General features: G+C 47.7%; 2 protein-coding genes across 5 annotated transcripts in view; one reads left to right on the top strand and one right to left on the bottom strand.

Annotated features, from left to right (window-relative positions):
* Window positions 1-7,318, bottom strand: part of ARL3 (ARF like GTPase 3) — a 36,531-nt gene extending 29,213 nt beyond the window's left edge. Inside the window, exon 1 of the mRNA XM_073354499.1 lies at window positions 7,156-7,318. Within this exon, the coding sequence (XP_073210600.1) occupies window positions 7,156-7,158 (3 nt within the window). The 5' untranslated portion in view covers window positions 7,159-7,318. The remainder of the gene's footprint in view (window positions 1-7,155) is intronic.
* Window positions 7,319-7,436: 118 nt separating this feature from the next.
* SFXN2 (sideroflexin 2) overlaps window positions 7,437-24,473 on the top strand; it is a 29,456-nt gene continuing 12,419 nt past the window's right edge. The window contains exons 1-3 of one of the 4 annotated variants that reach the window (XM_073354495.1): window positions 7,437-7,502; window positions 21,404-21,576; window positions 22,215-22,385. In XM_073354495.1, the coding sequence (XP_073210596.1) occupies window positions 21,419-21,576; window positions 22,215-22,385 (329 nt within the window). In that variant the 5' untranslated portion in view covers window positions 7,437-7,502; window positions 21,404-21,418. Of the gene's footprint in view, window positions 7,503-11,057; window positions 11,583-13,585; window positions 15,623-21,403; window positions 21,612-22,188; window positions 22,386-24,473 lie in introns of those variants that run through there. The other 3 variants (XM_073354497.1, XM_073354496.1, XM_073354498.1) reach the window with 3 other exon arrangements.

Raw genomic sequence — 24,473 nt, 5'->3', positions numbered from 1 at the left:
CCCAGCACATGTTGTTCGTTTTCACTTTCACTGCAGATTTCACAAAACGCAAAGAAAGTATCAATGTGAGATTTCTAAAGATAGCCACAGCACTTGACCCAACGTTTAAGAATCTGTACTACCTTCCAAAATCTGAGAGGGACAAGGTGTGGAGCATGCTTTCAGAAGTCTTAAAAGAGCAACACTCCAATGCAGAATCTACAGAACCCAAACCACCAAAAAAGGAAATCAACCTTCTGCTGGTGGCATCTGACTCAGATGATGAAAATGAACATGCGTCGGTCCACACTGCTCTGGACTGTTATCGAGAAGAACCTGTCATCAGCATGGACACATGTCCCTTGGAATGGTGGCAGAAGCATGAAGGGACATATGAATCTTTAGCGCATCAGGCACATAAATATCTTGCGACGCTGGCTACAACAGTGCCATGAGAATGCCTGTTTTCGCTGTCAGGTGACACTGTAAACAAGAAATGGGCAGCATTATCTCCTGCAAATGTAAACAAACTTGTTTGTCTGAGCGATTGGCTGAACAAGAAGTAGGACTGAGAGGACTTGCAGGCGCTAAAATTTTACATTGTTTTATTTTTGAATGCAGTTTTTTGGTACATAATTCTACATTTGTAAGTTCAACTTTCATGATAAAGAGATTGCATTATAGTATTTGTATTAGGTGAATTTAAAAATACTGCTTCTTTTCTTTTCTTACAGTGAAAATACTTGTAATCAAAAATAAATATAAAGTGAGCACTGTACACTTTGTATCTGTGTTGTAATTGAAATTGATATATTTGAAAATGTAGAAAACATCCAAAAATATTTAAAGAAATGGTATTCTATTATTAACAGTGCGATTAATCATGATAAAATTTTTTGTTTCCGCGATTAATCAATCACTTGAGAGCCCTACTAAATACATAAGCTAAAAAGGTGTTAAGTGCTCCTTGATGGTTTAGCAGACTAGAAAAAGTAAGAATTAATTTACTTGCTGCATAACTCCAGCATGTGGCACGTGCAACCTGTACTACGCACATGCTGATGGACAGGTTTTTACTTGCAAACAAAATATTTGAATTAACTTTTGAATGGGAAAACCATAAACGTGGGCAGTAAACAGCAGTGTTATGGAGACTGCTGTGGTGATATGGATGTTCCAGCAGGCAAGGCAAGGATACTAAAAAAAGCAATCTGTTGGTTGGATTAGTGGCAGGGCAGCTGTGTACTGGCAGTTTAAGGGATGAGATGGGTGATGTGGTGGGTTCCCAGGTTCAGTAGCAGAACAAGTCTTCAGCTGAGGCTTAAGCACATTGTCCAGCTGAAGAGCTGCACTGGCAACTTGTCAGGAGCATGAGGGCTACATGTAATCTGCATAAAACTGAACAGATTGCAGCATTTTTAATATGGAGGGGGAAAACTGTGGAGGCCACTGTGTGACAGGGTGTATAGTCTTGCCAGGCTACACCTTTTAGATGAGGATAGCCATACTGGGCAACTCCAGAAGTGGTGGCATGTATGAAGCAAATAATCTGTTTTAGTCTTTGACTGAGTTGAACGAGAGACCAAAGTATCCTTCCTTTGTACAGAGAGGCACAGGACCTCCTCCAACAAGAGACTGACACCTGAGAGCACCACTAAGATACCTACATTTTCTGGAAGGTGGGTGGAGATACTAAAAAAGCAAAACACAAAACCACTGGATAATTACCAAGAAATTATATAAAATTTAATACTGGGTTCTACACTGTTGGGTGGCAAATACAGAGATATACAGCATTCAAAAAGGAAATTGGATATGAAAGAAAATTATCGTCTCATTAGCATCCTTCTGAGAATACAAATATGTGGTTTTATGAAAATATATAATTTCTAGGTTGAAAACACTCACTGAACTATTCAAAGTTTTTTTGTTATAGCTACGTGCGCTAAACTTTTCTTAATACATGTATATAAAAATACAATGACATTTACAGTCCTAAGGTTTGGCAGGTTTATTCAGCTTTAAATCCAAGCTATGTGGATTTCTAGAACTAGTTGGTGCATGCAACCACATCCTGTGCCATAGAAGCTCTTGAGAGGAAGAGTCACATTTATAGGCCAAATTAGAAGTTGATTTAGGGGGAACTGAGCATTGAAATTATCTGTTTCAGAGTAACAGCCGTGTTAGTCTGTATTCGCAAAAAGAAAAGGAGTACTTGTGGCACCTTAGAGACTAACCAATTTATTTGAGCATGAGCTTTCGTGAGCTACAGCTCACTTCATCGGATGCATATCGTGGAAACTGCAGAAGACATTATATACACACAGAGACTATGAAACAATGCCTCCTCCCACCCCACTGTCGTGCTGGTAATAATAAGATAAGCTATTATCTTATTAAGTACTCCTTTTTAAGTACTTATTAAGTACTGCTTTTCTTTTTGCGAAATTATCTGTGTAAATATCATATCAGAGTTGACAATATAAAGGATGTAATGGAGAGAACTATTTCACTTTATGCTATGGTCTAGAAATAAGGTGATGTAGGGCCTGTCAGTAACTGCGGGGTGGAGTTGTATCCCGATTAGGGAGAAGAAGCAAATATTTTCTGTTTTGTTGTATTAGCCACAAAGCTCAGATGATTAGAATATCAGTGCCCTCAGTGACCAGCAAATGTTTCCTTAGTAAGCGTGGCATTTAACAAAAGATCAAATAAAATTCTACTGAACTACAATGCTGCTATAAAGATCATTCTCCTAGCCCACTGCTTGACCATGTCACCCCACCCTTTGCCTCCCCCTTCTCTATCACATCAAACATAAGCTACTTGTCTTCACTTTTAAGGCCCTTCATGGCCTAACCCCATCCTACCTATCCTCTCTTATTCTCTATCAAGATGCTGACTCCTGCCTCTGATTGGACCATGGTGCAAGCCTCCATTACCCATTTGTTAAATCTGAAACAAGTGCCTTTCTGCTTTCTCTCATACTGCTAGTCAGGCTTAGGAAGAGTTCCTGGTAAACATCTGCAGAGCTACCTCATTATCCTCCTTCAAAACCCTCCTTTTCCATTATGCCTACAAAAAAACTGCCTATCACACTGACTAATATTGTCTCATTGTTTCCTTGTACTCTCCCACTGGTCTGTCTGTATGCGCCTGTTATCTCTTGTTTTACACTTAGATTGTAAGCTCCTGGGGAAGGAACTCTCTTTTTGTTCTGTGTTTGTACAGTGCCTAGCACAGTGGGGTTCTGGTCCAAGACTGGGGTTCCTACACACTACAGTAAAGAGTAATAACAACAACTCTAAAAGCATTCCGTAAGACAGAGGATGCCTATTTGAGGAAGATTAGTGAAGGTTTCACTGTATTTATATAGGATTTGGTAGAGTGGGATCAAACAAACAGTCTATCGAGTCTAATATGCCTTCAGCAGTGGCTAGTAGCTGATGTTTCATTCCTAGTCCATTGTGCAATTCTGTACACAGTGTGTGAGGGTGGGGAATCCTTCCTTACTGCAGCTAATTAGCTGATGCCCTGAAGCATGATGTTTGATTAACTTTCTCTTAGCCTGCCTAACTAGAGATGCTACATAAAAGCCTTTTTCAAAACAACCAAAGAGCCTTAATCTATTTAGCACAGCTTATTCAATACTTCTAACACAGTCAAAACGAAATCAATTACTTGCTGCGCAAATTCCAGACTATGGTGTCATTCAATTCATACATTTTTTTCTGCATTAAAGTTTACCTTTTGCTGGAGTCAAATCACCTAGAAAGTTTTCCCTGCTCAAACCCACTGAGACAGTTTTCTATCAAAAGAGGTCATACAAAGTTTTCTATTTTGGGCCACTGGGAGATATCTGAATGGGTCCTTCTGTGCATGCCTTTGCATAATTGAAATCAAACTCTTTTGCTTCCTTTAAATTTGTTAGCAATATGTCACATGCAGATTTCCTTAGGAAAAGGGTTTCAGAGTAGCAGCCGTGTTAGTCTGTATTCGCAAAAAGAAAAGGAGGACTAGTAGCACCTTAGAGACTAACCACACAAAATTTCTATCTATGGGTGTCAATGATGACAATGCCTGCATGCTTTTCTTCCTTCTGTTGGTTTTGGTATTTGAAACTTGTGTCTAGCTTTTGGAACACGTTTGTACATATTTCAGTATACCTGTCTTTGATAACTACCTGCTGTATATGAGTCAATGTTAAGACGTACTCTTTTAAAAAAACCCTATGATGTAATGTAATTTTACTGTGCAGATAAAAGCACCAACAAACTATTAGACCATATGCAAACATTTCTAAAAGGAGTCACTTTCCAAGTCTTATCTCAGAAAGTTCTCAATTTCTGGAACAAATTCTAGGTATCAAGGATACTACTGACAATAAATGGATTGTGGTTTTGTTTGAAAGAATAGATCACAATCAGCCTTAAGTGCCTGACTCCACTTTTAACTATGCAGAAACTACCCTGTCTCCATATAATAATTTTGAGCAAGTCACCTAACCTCTCCATGAGTCAGTTTCCCAATCTGCAAAATGGGATAATACTTGAACATCATGATAGAGCATGAATAAATGACCTTGAATAAAAGGCCCTGTAAGTACAAAGTTATTATACTCTTTGCCTGATGTCTGTTAATAAAGTGCCGTAAACATGTAAATATAGTTATTTACAGTAGCAAGTAAGCCACAGGTGCCATTTAACACAATATTTTCCAAACTTTCAAAAGATGAGCCCTCTTTTAGGACAACAAAACTGACTGGGCTCTCACTGCAGTCCCACCATGTGAAGTTTAACAATCTACCCATCTCTCAATGTATACATCTGCTGTGCCCTCACTTCCTTTCCCCAGCTGGTACTTCATGCCCTCTGCCCCACACTTTTGGGAATTGCTGGAATAGATCTGCATAATATTAAACTTCTACTCATTTCTAAGATGCTTTGATGTGCATTGAAATAATTTAAATGTCAACATTGTTAACTCATTATTGGCATCAGAGTAAGCAACCACTGAAAACAATGGGGCAATTCACTCCTGAGGGCTGTTGTTCTAGGCTCTCTGCAAATTCTGGTCTCTGAAGTGGTTTCACTCCCTTCACATTTTCAAGGTTTTCTTCACAGCCATAACAGCTAGAGACTTAGTGTTTGTTGTTTTGTTTCTTTTAATGAAAGCTGAGATTCTGGAGAACAATTTATGTCAGGGTCTTTAGCTGGGGTGCTCCCGCATCTCTCCCCACTCCAGCTAGTCTCTGATGAACCCCCAGGGGCCATACCACACACTCTGGGAAACACTGATTTTATATATGGGAAATACATTTGTGTATCTTTCTGTTTAATGCTAAGTAAAACATGCACTGGAAACTACCTACTTCCCTCCTGTCCACCCCATCTCACACACACAATAAATGCTCAGAAACCATTCAGCAAATCCCAGACTGTATCAGTTTGAGACCTTCACAAAGCAAAAGTGCAACTTTATCTGTCAGCAGCCGCTGCCCAAGTGTAGTTGGTGGAGTGCTCCGTTCCATTATGTAACTGCCCTCATCTTTAAAGCAGATGTATTTTCTGTGATGACCACTGTGTCTAGTATGTAATGACCCACCATCAACTGAACAAAAAGGGAACAGGGGCCCTGGCCTTTGTCTCCACACCTTTTATGATGGAGCAGTGTGGAATGCTGCAGGCTGGGATGGGTGGGGAATGTAGCTTGCAGAACCATCACAGTGAAGTTGCTATGCTCCTAGTATGCTGTCCGTGTAGCAACTCAATTAGGGAAAATGTGGTTGCCTTGAACCAGTGTGTGCAAACCAGGCCATGTCTATGGATTTGAGGACTGAATGCAGTCCTTATACGTGGGGCTATTGGAGGCTGTTCACCTCTTTCACCCATCCTCTGTCCCACTGTCATAAGCTTGACTCTTTAGTTTCTGCACACACACCATCCTGCCATAGGGCTAGCCCACCTCTTGGAGGGATGGGGGTGCTCCCCTGCAGCAGCTGTGTCAACCCCTCCTCACCCTGGCACTGCATGCCAGAAACTTCTGAATACCTGCTGGTCCTTTCTCCTCCAATGAGACCCCCAGGCTGGCCCCCCATCCCTCCCTCTTCATAGTACCCCCAGCACCCCATCCATCCCTTCCCATCCAGGCTTGGCTCGCAGATCCCCAGCCCCCCACCTCTTCCTCCCCACCCAGGCTAGCCCCTCCAGTCCATCCCTCCTGCCTCACCTAGGCTGGACACCATCCATCCCTCCCTCCCTCCCTCTCCACGGCACCTTAGCCCCCCCTCCATCCATCCATCCTTCCCCAGCCAGGCTGGGCCCCCCAGCATCCCACCCCTTCCCACCCTCCCCCACAAGCTTGGTCCCCAACCCCCACCCCTTCCCCCCAGGCTGGACCCCCATCCCTCCCTCTCCATAGCACCCTAGCCCCATCCCTCCCTCCCCACCCAGGCTGCCCCCAGCCCCTCCCCCAGACAGCAGGACCCTCCCCTGGCTGCCCCACCAGCACCCCCCAATCCCTCTCCCCTCCCAGGCTGCCCCCCCAGCACCCCCCAATCCCTCTCCCCACCCAGGCAGCCCCCCCCAATCCCTCTCCCCACCCAGGCTGCCCCTGGCCCCTCCCCCAGACAGCAGGACCCTCCCCTGGCTGCCCCACCAGCACCCTCCAATCCCTCTCCCCACCCAGGCTGCCCCCAGCCCCTCCCCCAGACAGCAGGACCCTCCCCTGGCTGCCCCACCAGCACCCTCCAATCCCTCTCCCCACCCAGGCTGCCCCCAGCCCCTCCCCCAGACAGCAGGACCCTCCCCTGGCTGCCCCACCAGCACCCTCCAATCCCTCTCCCCACCCAGGCTGCCCCCCCCAATCCCTCTCCCCACCCAGGCTGCCCCCCCCAGCACCCCCCAATCCCTCTCCCCACCCAGGCAGCCCCCCCCAATCCCTCTCCCCACCCAGGCTGCCCCTGGCCCCTCCCCCAGACAGCAGGACCCTCCCCTGGCTGCCCCCCCAGCACCCTCCAATCCCTCTCCCCACCCAGGCTGCCCCCCCATCCCTCTCCCCACCCAGGCTGGCCCCCCCAGCACTCCCTAATCCCTCTCCCCACCCAGGCTGCCCCCGGCCCCTCCCCCAGACAGCAGGACCCTCCCCTGGCTGCCCCCCCTCACATCTCGCACTCACCATCCTCTACCTACGCGGCTCCCGGGTTACCATGGGCAACTGCGTCATGCGCGCCGCCTCCTACGTACAGCGTCACCCTTCTCCGCGGCACGCACGTCGCACGAGCGGCAGCGGGGCCGGGTCGGACACAGATTCCGGCCCCTGCCGGCCGCGTCGTGCCCCTCCTCGGCGCATGCGTATTAAACCTCCTTGGCTCCCGTCCCGGGTCCTGCGCTGGTGCTGGCAAGGGGGGGAGGGGAGCGGCCGGCTCTGACTGGCTGACAGGGGCCACGCCTGAGGGAGCGGGGCGGGGAAAGCCACGTGGGCCCGAGCGAGGGAGAGGGGCTCTGGCCTGGGGGCCGCAGCAGGTAGGGGGCCGGGGGCCCTGGGATATGCAAACCCCGGAGAGCTGGGGGGCGCGGTGCAATGGGAGGGGGGGCAGAGGGGTGCAGGGCAGTGCAATGGGGGGCACCGGGTAAACCCCAGGAGGTCAGAGTGCGGTGTAATGGGGGGCGGGGCAAGCCCCCCCGGGGGTCTGAGGGGGGGGCAGTGCGGGGCAAGCCCCCCCCCGGGGGTCTGAGGGGGGGGCAGTGCGGGGCAAGCCCCCCCCCGGGGGTCTGAGGGGGGGGCAGTGCGGGGCAGGGCCCCCCCCGGGGGTCTGAGGGGGGGCAGTGCGGGGCAGGGCAAGCCCCCCAGAGTCTGAAGGGGGGGCGGGGCAGGGCAGGGCAAGCCCCCGGGGGTCTGAAGGGGGGGGCGGGGCAGGGCAGGGCAAGCCCCCGGGGGTCTGAAGGGGGGGGCGGGGCAGGGCAAGCCCCCCCGCGGGTCTGAAGGGGGGGGCAGTGCGGGGCAAGCCCCCCCGCGGGTCTGAAGGGGGGGGCAGTGCGGGGCAGGGCAAGCCCCCCCGGGGGTCTGAAGGGGGGGGCAGTGCGGGGCAGGGCAAGCCCCCCCGGGGGTCTGAAGGGGGGGGCAGTGCGGGGCAGGGCAAGCCCCCCCGGGGGTCTGAAGGGGGGGGCAGTGCGGGGCAGGGCAAGCCCCCCGGGGTCTGAAGGGGGGGGCGGGGCAGGGCAAGCCGCCGGGGGTCTGAAGGGGGGGGAGTGCAGTGTGAGGCAGGGCAAGGTTCCAGGGCTCTGAAATGGGGGGGCAGTGCAGTGCTGTGGGGATTGCAATGTAAAGCCCAGGAGGTCTGAAAGGGAAGCGCAGTGCTTTGGGGGAGGGGAGTGCAGTGTTTACCCTGTTGGGGGGTGGATGGGGGAGGGGAGGGGAAGGGGGGTGTGCAGTGCTGGGTAGAAACCAAGTGATCAGAGAGGAGTGTAGTGGTTTTGGTGGAGGGGAGGGCGCTGTATATAGCCCAGAGAATCTGAGAGGACATGGCAGGTGCAGCATAAGCTGTGTGTGGAGACAGGGACGTTATCGGAGAGGGACTAGGAAGGGGAGTACAGTGCAAAGCCTAGGGTATCCAAGGGGGACGGGGGCGGGCAGTGCAGTTTCATGGGGGTGGGTGTAGAGTGAAAACCCCGAGGGGAGCTGAGAGAGCCAGGGCAGGGCTGTGCAATAGGCGCAGCCTTGGCAGAGTGGAGGGGACTAGATAAGCTCAGACAGGCGGGGAGAAGTGGAGTTGTAGAACCTGGAAAGGGGCCAGTGGGGAGAGCCAAAGGGGTGTGGGTGTGGTGTGGGCAAAACAACAGGCTGTGACCTAGGAAGGTAACTTTGGTTGCTGTATTTTGGATGGACCCATGGCAGTGAGTAATCCCAATGGGAGCTGGTCAGCGGCTGGGCCAGAGTTTCTGCTATCAGGACGCACACGAGGGTCTTTGTCCAAACCCTAAAGCTTTTTCTTCCACAATGTTTCAGAGTGCCTGAGTTGATGGCTGGGGCTTAAGTGATTGACAGGGAGCAAGCAGAGATTTCCTCTGACACCTTTTACCTGCTGTAACCTGGGTCACATCAGGCTAACCATGGGTGCCCAGATGCAGCCTCATGCAAGGAAGCGGGGAAGAGGGAGTGTGTGTTGGCCTGGGCTAGCCAGTTGGGTGTGGGAGAACCTGCCACACGTCACTGTTGTAGGTGATGGAGGGTTGAGACTTGAAACTGTAGCTCATTGAAACCATGCAAGCGAAACCCTCTGTTGCAAGAGAAGGAATCTTCTGAAACCCAATCCAGCGGGAAGAGTTGACAGCCCTGGGAATATAGCAACTGGTGGCTCTCTCAACAGACTCTGGGCATAATGAAGGGGAGCAAAGCAAGCTCCTGGATCATCTGAAATCTCTCAAAGCGAGTCGCTAAGTGGCTGGGTTCTCTGTGTTTATTTAAACCAGTTTTCTGAAAAATGCAGCCCCCTCTGTTCCCCCTCGCCCTGCCACAGTAGCTGTTTCAAGCTCTGTTAGGTTAACGGCATTTTGATCACATCAGTTGCTTGATGGAATGTTTCTGCTGTGTCCATGGTAACTTTTCTGGACCTTTCCAAGTGGCTGAATGTTGATTTGAGCCAGTTTCTCCTTTGATGGAACTGAAAGGAAATGTCCTTTCCGGGCTTTGGACAACAGCCAGAGGTGGTGAAATCCTCACCTTGTTGCTCTCCCCCCTCATCCCTGCCGGGGCTACCCACCCACATCCCTTTCCTCTCTCCTTGCTTACTGATGCTTTTTCTACACAGAAAGAGAGATGTTGAATTAGATTGTTGTTTTCCGTGGTTCACTGAAAGGAAAGTAAGGGGGAATCTCTAACCTCCTTGGGGGGGAGGGCAGCTGCTGTTGGGGTGAGGGACTGGTTCACTGTGTCCACCCCATCCAAAGGTGGGGGGAAAGGCATAAAATCAGCCAAAGCATCATTAAAACTTAGTCACAATGTTGGACAAAACAAACGCTCTACAATGAAAATGTTCTGAGCTAAATACATCCTTAGCATCATGGCATCAGTGGCATTGCACCAGTGAGGTGTTGGGGTTCATTACATCAGTTTCCCTCAGCCCTGATCTCCATCTGTCTGGTTTACACCTTCATTCTCTCTTTCAGAGCCTGTATAGCTCCCCTCCCCTCAGACTCCTCTTTCAAAGCTCTCCTTTAAATTAACTCTTTGCCTGCCATTGTTCCCTCCAGCCAAGAATCTCAAAGACCTTTAAATCACTCATGTTTGTAACTCATGACTCTCCCATATGGTAGATAATCCCCATTTTTAGAGATGAAGAAACTGGCAGCACAGAGAGGGCAGAGCTAGGGATAGATAGGATAGAACCCAGGAGGCCTGACAGCAAGCTTTGCACGTTCACTGCAAAACCATCAGTCCCTTCTTTCTTCAAGATGTTTTGTCTTTTCTGATTTGGCTTTTCTCCCTGGTCTGCTTTTACCATCAGTGTTTTCTGTCTATTTCTTCCTTCACTGCTAGGTGTATCTCTTCCATAGCTGCTTCTCCTTCCCCATGGACTTTAAAGTTTTTAGAATCCTAGAACTGCAGGGGTGGAAGGAACTCAAGAAGTCATCAAGTCCAGTCCCTTGTGCTGAGCTGGGCCCAAGTTAACATAGACCACCCTTGAGACACGAGTTTGCCCAATCTGGTCTTTAAAACCTCCAGTGATAGGTTGTGGAAGCCTATTCCAGAGTTTAACTACTATGGTTAGAAAGTTATTCCTAAAATCTAACACTCAATCTTCCTTGCTGCAGATGAAGCCCATTACTTCTTGCCCTGCCTTCAGTGGATTTGGAGAACAATTGATCACAATCCTCTTTATAACAGTCCTTAACGTATTTGAAGACTGTTACCAGGTCTTCCCTTGGTATTCTTTTCCCAGTTTTTTTAACCTTTCCTCATAGGTGAGGTTTTCTAGACCTTTTATCATTGTTGTTGCTCTCCTGTGGACTCTGTCCAGTTTGTTCCCTTCTTTCCTAAAGTGTGGTACCCAGAATTGGACACAGTACTCCAGCTGGGGCCTCACCAGTGCTGAGTAGAGCGGGACAAAACAATTACCTCCTATGTCTCACATTCAGTGCTTCCTTTAATGTGGCCCAGAATATTTGGCCTTTTTTGCAGCTGCGTCATATTGGTGACTCTTATTCAATTTGTAATACACTATAACCCCAGATACTTAGTAGTAGTACCACCTAGCCAATTATTTCCCATTTGTAGTTGTGTATTTGATTTTTTTCCCCCCTTCCTAAGTGAAGTACTTTGCACTTGTCTTTTATTGAATTTCATGTTGTAGAATTCAGACCAATTCTTCAATTTGTCAAGATCATTTTTAATTCAAATCCTGTCCTCCAAACTGCAGGCAGCCCTTCTCACAAGAGTGTCATCTGCACATTTTGTAAGCATACTCTCCACTCCATTATCCAAGTCATCAGTGAAAATATTGAATAGTGCTGGACTCAGGACTGACCACTGTGGGATCCCGCAAGCTACTGCCTACCGGTTTGACAGCAAACCATTGACTGCTCTGAGTACAGTCTTCCAACCAGGTGTGCACTCATCTTACATTAATTTCATCTAGACCACATTTCCCTGGCTTGCTTATGGGAGTGTCATGTTGTACTGTGTCAAACACCACCTTCTTCCCCTGATTAAATCCCATTGAAATGAATGCATGGGTCTCATTGACTTCAGTGGGCTTTGGATCAGTCCCCTGGTGAATGGAATACCCTGTGCATGTTGAGAGGATGATGCACATTTATAAAAGAAGTTTAATATTTATTCAGAGGTCAAGCTCAGCACCGAGACCTGTAAGCTTGATTCAGTTTGGTGGACTGTTTTCTAGCATTGCAAGGGCAAGTCACATTCCCCTGCACAGTACAGGGTCGTTGGACTCTCTATGAAGTCCTGATTAATAATTAGGATCCTTCGTGGGCTTTAACTTGGGACAAACTGACAAGCAAAGTGATTATTTCATTTTCCAGTCTGTCTTATTTTTCCTTCCCTCCCCCAATATTTTCACCACCAGAACCAGACTCGGAAGCTGCACCTGTGTTTCGAGTGACTTCCCCTCCTCTCACACGCCCCCCCCCCCCAACAATGCCCAAGGAAGCTACATGATATTGGCAGGGCCAGTTGCTCAGCTCCTGCCTCCCTGCTCTAGTCACTGGACTGCACTGCTTCTGGATTTGCACACTGCCCAACCTTTCATCCCTCTCCCTTGATTGCATCTCTCTCCTGCCGTTGCTTTGGCCAGTTCCTGCTCACCAGAGGGATCTCTGCCACTCAGAGGTGGCTGTACATGGGTGGCTCTCCAGGAGCTGTGAAGACGAGGTGGGAGACAACCTGTAGGTGAGGTGCTCTGTAGCTGGCTGGCTGAATGGAAGCCACTGCAGGAGTGGAGCGAAGAGAATGTGGCTGGTGGCTCAAAAGGACGTTGTCTGTTTCCTGCTCCCCAGCATCATCCCCAGCCAGCAGAGCATGGCAGCTGTCTCCTCCCGTTTTGAGGCTACACCCCTTCCTTCCATTGAGACCTCTAGACCAGTCAGCAATGTATCCAGGACAACAGCACTGGGCAGCTGCTGAAGTAATTTATGCTGCAGCCCTCATGGCCCCAGTGGGTGATGCCAGTCCATTTAAAAATGCACCCATGTTGGCACGTGGTAAAATGAGTGCTGTCAAGTGCATTGGTCGAGTATGGGTTTGGCATGGGGCGTCCCCATCCCTAGTGACCACTGAAGTTAGCCAGGTTGCCATGTTTTGAGATTGTCTGATAAATGGTAAGTTAGGATTCCCGCTGCTACACTGGAACTATCAGTGACAATGGATCTATCCACAGGATTTTGGAATTAGTCAGCCATGGGACACGTGCTTCTTGGGATGTCCGAAACTGGGCTGCACAGTGCTCTGTGGGGACCGATACTGCCCCAGCGAGGATGGAGAAGAGGAACTGAGAATCCGTTTCTCTCTCTCATTCCTGTGATTCCCTGAGGCCCTGCAGTGTGACAACTCTCCCAGGCGTGGCGTTAGGAACATCTGTTACTGGGAAGTAGTAGATTGTTAGATGCCAAACACCCATAGGTGTGGGTTCCATTGCATAGCTCAAAGGAGGGCTTAGACTAGACATAGTCTGTGTCGGAAATGGATCTGGAGAAACGTTCATTTAAAACATAACACGGCTCCATGGATGATCCCCAACGCTGCCACTGTCTGGCTGCGTGACCTTTGTCTGTAAAATGGGGAGAGCAAAACTTGCTTCTCGTTGTCGACTGCAGGGAGATCTGCAGGTAGGAAAAGCTGTGTTGGTGCCAAGTCTTAGCAGGCAATTTTGCTTTATAAAATCTGAGAGCAGATCACCGCCCTGTTCCTTTTGTGAGCCTTGTCCATCATTTCAAGGTTCAAGTCTTCATGGTTCAAGTCCATGAAACTCTCAGCCAGTCGCAGTCAGTTACGTGGCTACTTTAAAGCCAAACAATAACTTAATTCTAAAATAAATAGTATATGCCCAGGTGGCATCCTCAAGGTAAGAGCTAGCAGCTCGGATTGGGCTCAAGGTTAATCCGTTCTTAAACCTACAAGCTTGGGGTGCGTTGTGTTTAAGTTCTCCCATTCCTATCACTTCATCTTTGCCAGTAGAGAAAGTGGTACCACGGGCTTAATTTGTCTTGTAAGTGGTGATTCTAAGGGGGCAGCAGAATCCTTCCAATCCAAAGGATCCTCATATTGCTCCTTTTCTGAATTGGGCCATCAGGGTCACCCCCTTCCCCGAATATCAATACTTGGCTATTTCATATGGCTTTTCTCATCTTCAGAGCATTGCACAAACATCAGTTCAACCTGGCAAGGCTGGTAAGTTTAATGATCCTCGTTAAGATGATAGGAAACAGTGAGGTACAGAAAGTTTAGGAGGACCTATACGTTTGTGTTGGAGTCATAATGTTAGAGAGAGAAATACTACCTGAAATTGTCATTGTAGGAGACTTTAATTTCCTGAGTATAGACTGGAGAGCAAATGCTTCTGACAGTTATTCCTGTATGTGATCATTTGCAGATTTTTAGTTGGTAACTAAGGTTTTTTATTTCAAAAGGGCAGATCTTGGGGGAATTAAGTGAAGTTAACTGACCTGAAAAGCTCAGAGATTTCAATGTGCAGGACGGGCTTGGAATTTTTTTTTAAGTCTTGAGGTACAAATTCCACATCGTTTTTGCGTCCCAGCATGGGGGAGAAAAACTTGTGGAGAAGCTCTCCAGTTCTAGCTGGTTGAAGAACCAGCTCAGAAAGGATATTAGGAGTAAACAGAGCCTACGAGAACAAGAGAAAGAGATTGATCAGCAAACAGAAGCTCCATGTTGGTGTTGAAAGTGTAGGGAGAAAGTGAAACTCGCCAAAAGTAGTTAGACCTTGCAAATGACATTAAAACAAATAGTAAAAGATGCTTTGGCTATATAAATAAAAAGAGCAAGAAAAGAAGTGGGGTTGCCATGCAGTGATGATGGGGTAGAAATTAAGTTTACACTAGGTATGGTCCAAAACTTTGCCTCAGTTTTTAGCAAGGCCGGGGATGGAGAACATGGGGTGACAAAGGCAGGATGACTAGTGTGAATGAGCATCTAGAAATGGAAATAACCACATCTGAGGTAGGAAGCAAAGCTCAAAGAGTTTAACGTGTTCTGGTTGGGGACCCAGATAATCGTCATTCCAGAACACTGAAAGAATGGACACTTGAAACTAGAAGTCCAGTAGCAAGGATTTTTAATACATCTATCAAATTGGGTGTGGTAGAATATGAATGGAGAATAGCAAACATAGTGTCTATATTTAACAAAGTAGGCGGGGGGGAGGAACTGATCTGGGAAACCATAGACCCATTTGTCTGAGCTCAGCAGTATGCAAGGCTTTGGAACAAATTTTGAAGGAACAAAAAATTAACAACATAGAGGTCAAGGGAAAATGCGATGAAATGCAACACAGGGTTACCAAAAATAGTGCTGGATGAACCTGATATTTCTTTAAATAAGGGAAATGATGGGAAATTCGGTAGATCTAATCTATTTGGATGTCAATAAAGCATTTGATACAACGCCACAGGAAATTATTAGTTAAACTAGACAAGATGAGGATTAGTACAAAATTGTAAAATGTGTAAAGAAATCACTAAAGGGGAGATGGCAATGGTCGGTGCTGAAGGACTGTCGGGCTGGAGGGAGGTTTCTAGTGAAGTTCCTCAAGGTTCGTTCTTTCGTCTAATCTTTAATATTTTCATTCATGACCCGGGCATGAAAAGTAGGAGTGAGCTAGTGAAATCTACTGAAAACACAAAATTGGGAAGCACTGTCAATACAGAGGAAGATTGGAATATTATAGAAGAAGAACTGGATGATCTAGAAGACTGGAGTAATATTAAATGTTATCCTATTTCTAGTACAAAATGCAAGGTCATGCACTGAGGGTCTAATAAGTTCTGCTATCAACTGAGGGCTCTGCAGCTGAACGTGACAGAGAAAGACCTGGGTGTATTCATTGATCATAGGATGACTACAAGCTACCATTGTGATGTGGCTGTGAAAAAGGCAAATGCAATGCTAGGAGGTATGCTCGTAACGATGGGAAAGTATTAATACCATTGCACTGGGCAGGCGTCCTCTGAAAAACCAATCCAATTCTGCTCACCCACGTTCCAATTTCAGTTCCTCTTTTTTTGAACAGGTCCAGATCCAGGAGGTCCCTTCCAGGCCTATGTCACTATGATTAGAACTTTGGCTTTCCTAGCTCCTAGGCCAGTACTGCAACAATTGCTGGCTCTCTAGAATACAACAATGAGAATACTTGGCATTTATCAGCCAACAAGCTCAGAGGTTGCCCATCTTGCAGATTTTTCTTTAGAATGTCTGTCTTCTTGCGGGGTTTGATAACGACAAACCTACTGAGTCCATTAACCAAGCTGAAGGATCTTGTACACACTACAGGCCAAATAATTCCATATCCAGGGAAGTTATAAAGTCCACCAAGAATGGAGGAAGTTTGCAGTATTTACATAAGAACTTAAGATATTGGGTCAGACCAAAGGTCCATCCAGCCCAATATCCTGTTTGCCGACAGTGGCCAATGCCAGGTGCCCCAGAGGGAGTGAACCTAACAGGTAATGATCTAGTGATCTCTTCTGCCATCCATCTCCACCCTCTGACAAACAGAGGCCAGGGACACCATTCCTTACCCATCCTGGCTAATAGCCATTAATGGACTTAGCCTCCATGAATTTATTCAGTTCTCTTTTAAACCTTGTTATAGTCCTTGCCTTCACAACCTCCTCAGGCAACGAGTTCCACAGGTTGACTGTGCGCTGAGTGAAGGACTTCCTTTTATTTGTTTTAAACCTGCTACCCATTAATTTCATTTGGTGGCCCCTAGTTCTTATGTTATGGGAACAAGTAAATAACTTTTCCTTATTCACTTTCTCCACACCACTCATGATTTTATAGTCCTCTATCATATTCCCCCTTAGTCTCCTCTTTTCCAAGCTGAAAAGTCCTAGCCTCTTTAATCTCTCCTCCTATGGGACCTGTTCCAAACCCCTAATCATTTTAGTTGCCCTTTTCTGAACCTTTTTTAATGCCAGTATATCTTTTTGGGGATGAGGGGACCACATCTGTACACAGTATTCAAGATGTGGGTGTACCATGGATTTATATAAAGGCAATAAGATATTCTCTGTCTTATTCCCTTTTTTTAAATGATTCCTAACATCCAGTTTGCTTTTTGAATTGCCGCTGCACACTGCATGGATGTCTTCAGAGAACTATCCACAATGACTCCAAGATCTTTCTCCTGATTAGCTGTAGCTAAATTAGCCCCCATCATATTGGGGAAAAAATAACCCCAACTATACATACAATGTGCATTACTTTACATTTATCCACGTTAAATTTCATTTGCCATTTTGTTGCCCAATCACTTAGTTTTGTGAGATCTTTTTGAAGTTCTTCACAGTCTGCTTTGGTCTTAACTATCTTGAGCAGTGTAGTATCATCTGCAAACCTTGCTGCCTCGCTGTTTATAAACGGAGTGCACCGCTGGGCTAAAAGTCTCTGGCATAGGCCTGGGATCAAAGAAGTTACGAGCTCTGTTAGCACAGACTGCAAATTGCCCAAGCAAAATACCTTCAGCTGTCTCCTTTGGCTTTAAAAACACAGGGAAATTAATTGCAAAAAAGTGGTCTTGACCCAACACTAAACTTACAGTATCAAGTGCTCAGAAGGCCTGTGCTATACAGGGGGTCAGACTAGATGGTCACAGTGGTCCCTTCTGTCCTTGGAATCTATGAAAAAAAGATGACTAGGAATGCCAGGTTACGGCTTCTTCCTCAGTGTTGCTGAAATTCAGTGTCTTAGCTTCCGGTGTTCCTTGTTAAATATAAAACTTAGTATACTGCTTGCTTGTTAAATCCCCTAGTGAAACAAGCAGGATGTGCAATGTGCCAAAGATAACGTCCTAAGAGCAGCATTAACTTCTCCTGAAGTCTGCAAGCTTGAAAGTCTTTGATTAATTGGATAGTGTCCATGAAGGATGTGGACAGACCTATTTAAATGAATGCTAAACATTATCAACCTTAATATTGCAGTAGTGCTAAGTGGGGTTGGGGAGCGAGGTGCATCTGATGGCGCGATGTAAGGAAATAGTGTGTTGGTAAAGGATGCGCTATGAATTCACTCTCCTGCTGGGTAGCTAGGTGGCTCTGTTCCTGGCAGCAGGACAGAAATCTCTCTTTAAGGCAGAATGTATTTTTCAGGTGAACTTCCAGAGGGTTCCAATCCAGAAGTCCAGCGGCTTTGGACTTCTCTAGGAGTTTATCAGTGGGGAGTTTAAAAAAAAAATCCCAAATAAAGTGCCAGTGGGCAAAGCATTTGAAACCTCTACTATCCTGCAACATCAGAGCTTGGCTGACATTGGGCCAGGCTGGCTCAGGGGAACGGTTATGGGGCAAGGAGCTCTTCTCATTGTAGGTTGCTGGTTCAGTTCAAGGCAAAGGTCATGATGGCTCTGTGGTAGCTTCCATGCAATGAGCTCTGGGATCCTAGTACAGTTCCTAGGGAGCAGGTGTCAGTTGTAACACCACCCTCCCCCCATCCCCTCCGCCAGAGTTGGAAGGTCAGAGCAGAGAGGGCCGGGATTGAGGAGCCCAGACACTGAGCCTGGCAATGTTGCCAACTCCACATAGCAGGAAGTCACCAGACAGATCTTGAAAAGTCACTAGATGTAGCTGTTGAAGCACTCAAAAGGAGTCAAAAATGGCACTAAACAAAATTTCCAGAGTATTCAACAGAGAAATATATACACAGGCAGGTGTGTGTGTGCGTGCGCCCAGGCGAGTATAGTCACAAAATCATTCACAAGCAGCTCTATAGATTTGTTAAAATCCATTCCATGCTCTTCTTACTACATTCTGGTGGACACCAAGTCAATATTACGTCTCCATTGAGCATGTCCTTGGAAGGAATTGCATTCCAGGGCTTCTTGGGCTGAGATCACTGTAATCTGCAGGGGAGGAAAAGAAGTTTGTGGAGGCTAATTAAATACTTTGCTAAAGCCAGGGGCACTTTGGAGAGAGCAGCACATTAGCCAGGGCTTGTTTTTAGCCACATGTGTTCTTTCTTGCTGCTCCATAGTAGGTAACACACCCTGTGATGCAGGGGAAGATGGCTAATGAAGCTGGCAGAGCGGGGGGAGGCAGGTTAGCCAGCCGGGAGAGCCGCACAGATGGAAGGTGGGGTGGGAGGAGAGAGGGCCACGTGCCCCAATGGAGTGGGGGCACCAGGCCTCCAGGGAGGAAGCCTTTACTATAGGATCAAAGGTGGAGCTAGCTTGATTTTTGGCTCCCCTTTACTTCTTCCTCTGGCTTGGCCTGGGGTTTGCTGCCTAGCTGTTTTCAGAAATCGAACCCTGGAAGCAGGGGGAAAGGGTCCGGCTAGTGGATTTTTATTTTTAAATCTACTTTCTTGGCTCCCTGCAGGGCCCAGCTCAGGTCAGGCGAATGCCCTCTTACCCCTGGCTCTGGGCTCCCCCTTTCACTGACCTGTTGGCTCAAATCCACGCTGGCAAGAAAGTGGGGCTTGGCTGAAATTAACCAATCCCAGCCGCCGTGGGCTGCAGTGGGATGAGGATATTTTGCAGGTTTAGATATGCCCAGTGCTTAATTTGTGATGAAAGAGGGGCCAGGGCTCAGCTACCCTCAGTCCCAGCAAGCTCCAGCACAAATTAAGCACTGCCAAACGTGTCCGATAGATAGGAAGGATGCTATGCGTTGGGGCTAATGAATATTTTCCCTTCTTAATCTGGTGTGTTTCATTTATAAAGCAATGCCACGTTATCACGACTATGGGGTTTTTGTTTGTTTGTTGTGCTTTTAATTGCAGCAATTTGATCCAGAGGGGAAGAGGAAGATTTACAAACCCCCGCTGTATGGACTTTGCTGTTTGCCTAATTGAGAGTCCAATTTCCACCCATTTAAGGGGGCCTGGCTGCAAGGGCAGAACCTCCCCTGGCCCTCATTAAATGTTCTCCCCCTCTCCGAGCCTATTCAGCAAAGGGCTTAAGGTTTGTACGTGAGCCAGTGGCCCTCTGCTCATTGGGAAGGGTGCTCTGTATGCTGCAGCCCAGGTCAGTGAATTTCAGCCCAGCCTCCCTTTCTTGCCAGCCTGGATTTGAGCCGACAGGTTAGTGAAAGAGGGAGCCCAGAGCCAGGGGTAAGAGGGCATTCGCCTGACGTGAGCTCGGCCCTGCAGGGAGCCAAGAAAGTAGGTTAAAAACAAAAATCCAGTAGCCGGACCCTTTCCCCCTGCTTCCAGGGTTTGATTTCTGAAAACAACTAGGCAGCTAACCCCAGGCCAAGCCAAGGGAAGAAGTAAAGGGGAACTGAAATCAAGTTATTTCCACCTTTGATCCTGTAGTAAGGGCTTCCTCCCTGGAGGCACATTGGGGCACATGGCCGTGTCTCCTCCCACCCCACCTTCCATCTGTGCGGCTCTCCTGGCTGGCTAACCTGCCTCCCACACACAGCCTGCTTTATTAGCTGTCTTCCCCTGCATCACAGGCCATGCTACCTACTATGGAGCGGTGAGAAAGAACATTTAGGTAAAAACAAGCCCTGGCTAATGTGCTGCTCTTTCCAAAGTGCCCCTGGCTTTAGCAAAGTATTTAATTAGCTTCCACGAACTTCTTTTCCTTGCCTGCAGATTACAGTGATCTCAGCCCAAGCAGCCCTGGAATGCAATTCCTTCCAAGGACATGCTCAGTTGAGACGTAATGACGTTGATGTGGTGTCCACCAGAATGTAGTAAGAAGAGCACGGAATGAATTGTATTAATGCTATCAAGCTGCTTGTGAATGATTTTGTGACCATTCATATTGGTGACTTCTTTCTCTGAAAGTCACCGTAATTGGCAGTAAAAGTCGCTAAATTTGTCACTGGTCACTTTGATACTTATTTTCTAGCTAGGGAAACAAAAAAGTCCCTAAATCTGGTGACAAAGTAGCTAAATTGGCAACTAACTTAAGCTGCCATTTTGAGGGTGGTTTGAGTGAGGTGCACCTAGGCTCGTTCATTTCACATGGGCCACTGAACAGCTATTGGCTGAATAAAAGCTTCAGGTTGCCACCAGCCTGGGACTGACTAAGACTGGTGACCTGAGGATGTAAGCCACCATCTTCTGCCCGTGTCATGCGTCACTGTCCCCTCTGACCTCTTCAGGCCACTGAGCTCAGCTGGGATACCTGAGCTGATGTTATAGTGTGGAAAACTAGACTACATAATTATCTGTATTGTGGTGGGACCCAGAAACCTCCAGCCCACTGTGCTAGTAGGTGCTGTGCAGATACACAGGACAGAGACCATCCCTGCCTTGAGGAGCTGATGCCCTAAGTAGAGGCAGAAATGTTTCTTGGCATCCCGTTCTCCCCCAGTGGTATCATGTGCGCCCTGCATGCCCAAGGCTAAATAAGGGATGTCCGGCAGTGAGCATGTGAGCTCATGCACCTCTCCAAGAATGAAGCTGGCTTCTGAATGGCCAGCGGCTTCAGTGATGCTTGAGCCAGAACCAGGTGGTGGCCAGGCCCTGCACCACTGCCTTTGCTTAGAAAGGCAGTTTGGGCTAGTGGATTGAGCAACTCCTGAGGCCTACCCTAACTCTCACGCACTGGGTTTTCTTCCTGGCCCTGGGAAGAAGGATCTTCTCCCGCATTTGCTCACCAGGCCATTTCACGGAGAAGTGCTGGCTGTGAAGGCCGATTACGTGGCAATACTCTGGTACAGGAACCTTGGGGAGGTTAGGGGAAGGTTTCCTCTTAAAAGTTCTCCCCTTTCTCTTTCCCCTCCAGATCCCCGCTAAAACGATGATCAGGCTGACCAATTTTAGCATTGACGCCCCACGCTGGGACCAGAACACTTTTGTGGGGCGCCTAAAGCATTTCTTCAACATCACAGACCCGCGGACGGTGCTGGTGTCGGAACATGAGCTGGACAGGGCTAAGGCGCTGGTGGAAAGCTGCAGGTAAATGGCCAGGCGGCCATTGGATCTGAATGAAGGTAGAAGGCTGTTTGCAGCCTGCCTTTGCTATATGTGGGGGGTAAACCCCTGTGGTGAGGAAAGCTTCCCTCTCTGTTCAGCAGTGGTATCTTCACCACAAGGGGGTGACATAGTAGCATGTGCTTGAGCAGACAGTACATTTGGTCCAGCAGAGAGCAGTAGCCACCCCATGCCAGCCAGTAGATTGCATGTGCTCAGCCCCAGGGGTTGGGATCAGGGGGGCATCTCACATTGCTCAGCAGAGTCTTTGGCTTCTTAAAGATCTGCACCAACAGGCCCCATAAGGAGTTCTCATGCAGCCCTTCTGGGTAGGTAAGGTGGTGATGGTAACTGGACATCCTAGAGGTGGTGGGGCTGGAGAGCAGGGGTCTTGCGTAGTGCGGGGATACTGAGGAGGTTATGGAGAATATGGATGCTCCCCTTTCAGCGCATATACCAAACGCATCCTTGCCCCTAGATGAGCCGTGCTCACCTAAGCCCATTCTGTAGGCACTCTGCAGGCATGGCAGTATGTGAAGGCTGGAGATTGGCAGGAGTCTGATACTAGGTGGGGATGGTGAGCTGACAAACTCCCAGGACGTTGCTCTTTCTGCTACCTGCAGGGCTGGGCTGGTACCCCCGGGAACCAGCCAGGAACAGCTGTTCTATGCCAAGAAGCTCTACGACTCTGCGTTCCACCCAGACTCTGGCGAGAAGATGAACCTGATTGGGAGGATGTCATTTCAGGTGCCCGGGGGAATGGCCATCACTGGCTTCATGCTGCAGTTTTACAGGTCAGGGGCTGCAGGGGAGCAGCCAGAGCCCCTTTCCCAGTCCCCCTTTAAAGCTGTCCCTGTTAGGCTAAGCAGGGAATTGACTGCAATGAGTTGCAGGAAGCCACATCAGACCGGATGGATTAGCTCCCTCCTGGTGGCAAAGGGCAGGGGGACAGACTCAGCAGCACCATGGATTCTAATATCAATCCCACCAGCGTGGATGCCATGGTAATGGGCATGGCATAAACACCTAGATAGAAGGGAGATGCAAGGGCTGGGCCTGTGATGTGACAAACGTGAAGAGAAACCTGATCTTCTATCTCTGAGCCTTTTTGACCACTCAGTGCAGCATCCTCCTGGACTATTAACATGACTGGGACCTTTAAACCATGTAGGCAAGGTAATTTCCCCAGGGTGTCCAGTCCAGTCCCATGTTTGATATGACCCCTGACCTGAAACATTGGTGATCTTCATGCAGGGAAACAGATGGGCCTACTCTTCATAGGCTGCTAGAATGTTATTTACAGGTTCGCAAAAAGAAAAGGAGTACTTGTGGCACCTTAGAGACTAACCAATTTATTTGAGCATGAGCTTTCGTGAGCTACAGCTCACTTCATCAGATGTTTACCGTGGAAACTGCAGCAGACTTTATATACACACAGAAATCATGAAACCTATTTACAGGTTGTATTCCTTGCACTATGTGCCTGCCCTCGACCTTGGGGCTAGCCTCTCAGTCCTCCCTGTCCTCTCCATATAGTTGTCACCTGATCTAGAGATTGTGTATTAATTATATTGATTACTTAAGAATTCCCTATCAACACTCCCGAGATCAGGCCCAGTAGTATTAAAATTACCATTCAGTTGGGAACCCCAATGTGTGCGGTTGCAACACTCACTCTTAGGAAATACCTTCTGTATTTCTATTAGTTTTATTAACACAGTTAGTGAAGTTGCAAACACTCCATCCCAGCACGGTAGATGGAGATAATACAGAAAGGGCAGCTGAGCATCTGTATACTCCCACCGTCCTTTGCAGAAGGACTTAGAGTGTTCGTTCGTCCTCACCCTCAGTGTCACCAATGGTTGTCATCCTGGCATCTCCCACGCGTTACATCTCCCATACATGTACGGGCCGGGACACAACTTTTATAATGTGTGATGCTGACACCGCTGTGCTTAATGCATGTTCAGGAGGGCTTTTTTTGTATTTCCTTGCCCTACTAATGTGGGGGTGCCCTTCTCCCATACTTTACCCATTCATTTACTTCAAGCTTATTGGTGTAGATGCCAATTAGTTACCATGGCATTCTTGGGGTCAGACAGCCCTCCATGGTGTTATATCTTATGATCTAGGTCTATTCCTAGTTAACTGCTTATGCTAAGTCTTTGGGGCTGTATGCCTTGTTTTGCTAAACTATTTTCTTACAGGACTGAGGCCTGCAAGATTGTTACTTCACTGCATTAACTTAGGCCTATGCCTGAATACCTGCACCGATAGCTACGCAGTCCAGGCTTGTGCCAAACCCCCACAGCTTCCTCCTCCGCCATGTTTTGAAATTCCGGCCCTTCCACCCAGCCCTGGGAGCTTAAACATGGTCACCATAGAAACCCTGAGCTCGTGGAGGAAACGTGTCCTTGCTCTGAGGTTACAGCAAGTGAAATTACTTGTCACCATTTCTGCTAATTCATCTTTTTTTTGTTGGGGTTATTAGTTTCAAAAGGGAGGGAAAGGTAAACTGGTCAATTTCACTGTCCTGCCTTCTGATCAGTTTCACTGTGGGTTTCCAGCAGGACAGGGCTGGGTTGGTGTCTGCAACCTGGCAGGGAAATGCTAAAACCCAGCACAAAGACACCTTTTTTAAAAAAGGCTGCTAACATTTCTGTTTCATTAGATTTAAATCTTTGTCCCGGCCTCTAATACATCCAAGTATTTGTGCAAAAAATGAGCCCTTTGCCCAATTGAAACCTCATCTGTCCTTTGCTTCACTGGCATGTTTTTCTTCTTTATCTTATTAACCGATTCTGCTGTTGATTAAAAACCCTTTAATTATTAACCCAAAGCCAGTCCTGGGCTCTTACTGCTCTTTTTTTTTTAAACTTGCC

The sequence above is a fragment of the Lepidochelys kempii genome, chromosome 7 (genome assembly GCF_965140265.1).
Source record: "Lepidochelys kempii isolate rLepKem1 chromosome 7, rLepKem1.hap2, whole genome shotgun sequence".
Taxonomy (NCBI): domain Eukaryota; kingdom Metazoa; phylum Chordata; order Testudines; family Cheloniidae; genus Lepidochelys; species Lepidochelys kempii.
This window is presented reverse-complemented; position numbering and strand designations above follow the sequence as displayed.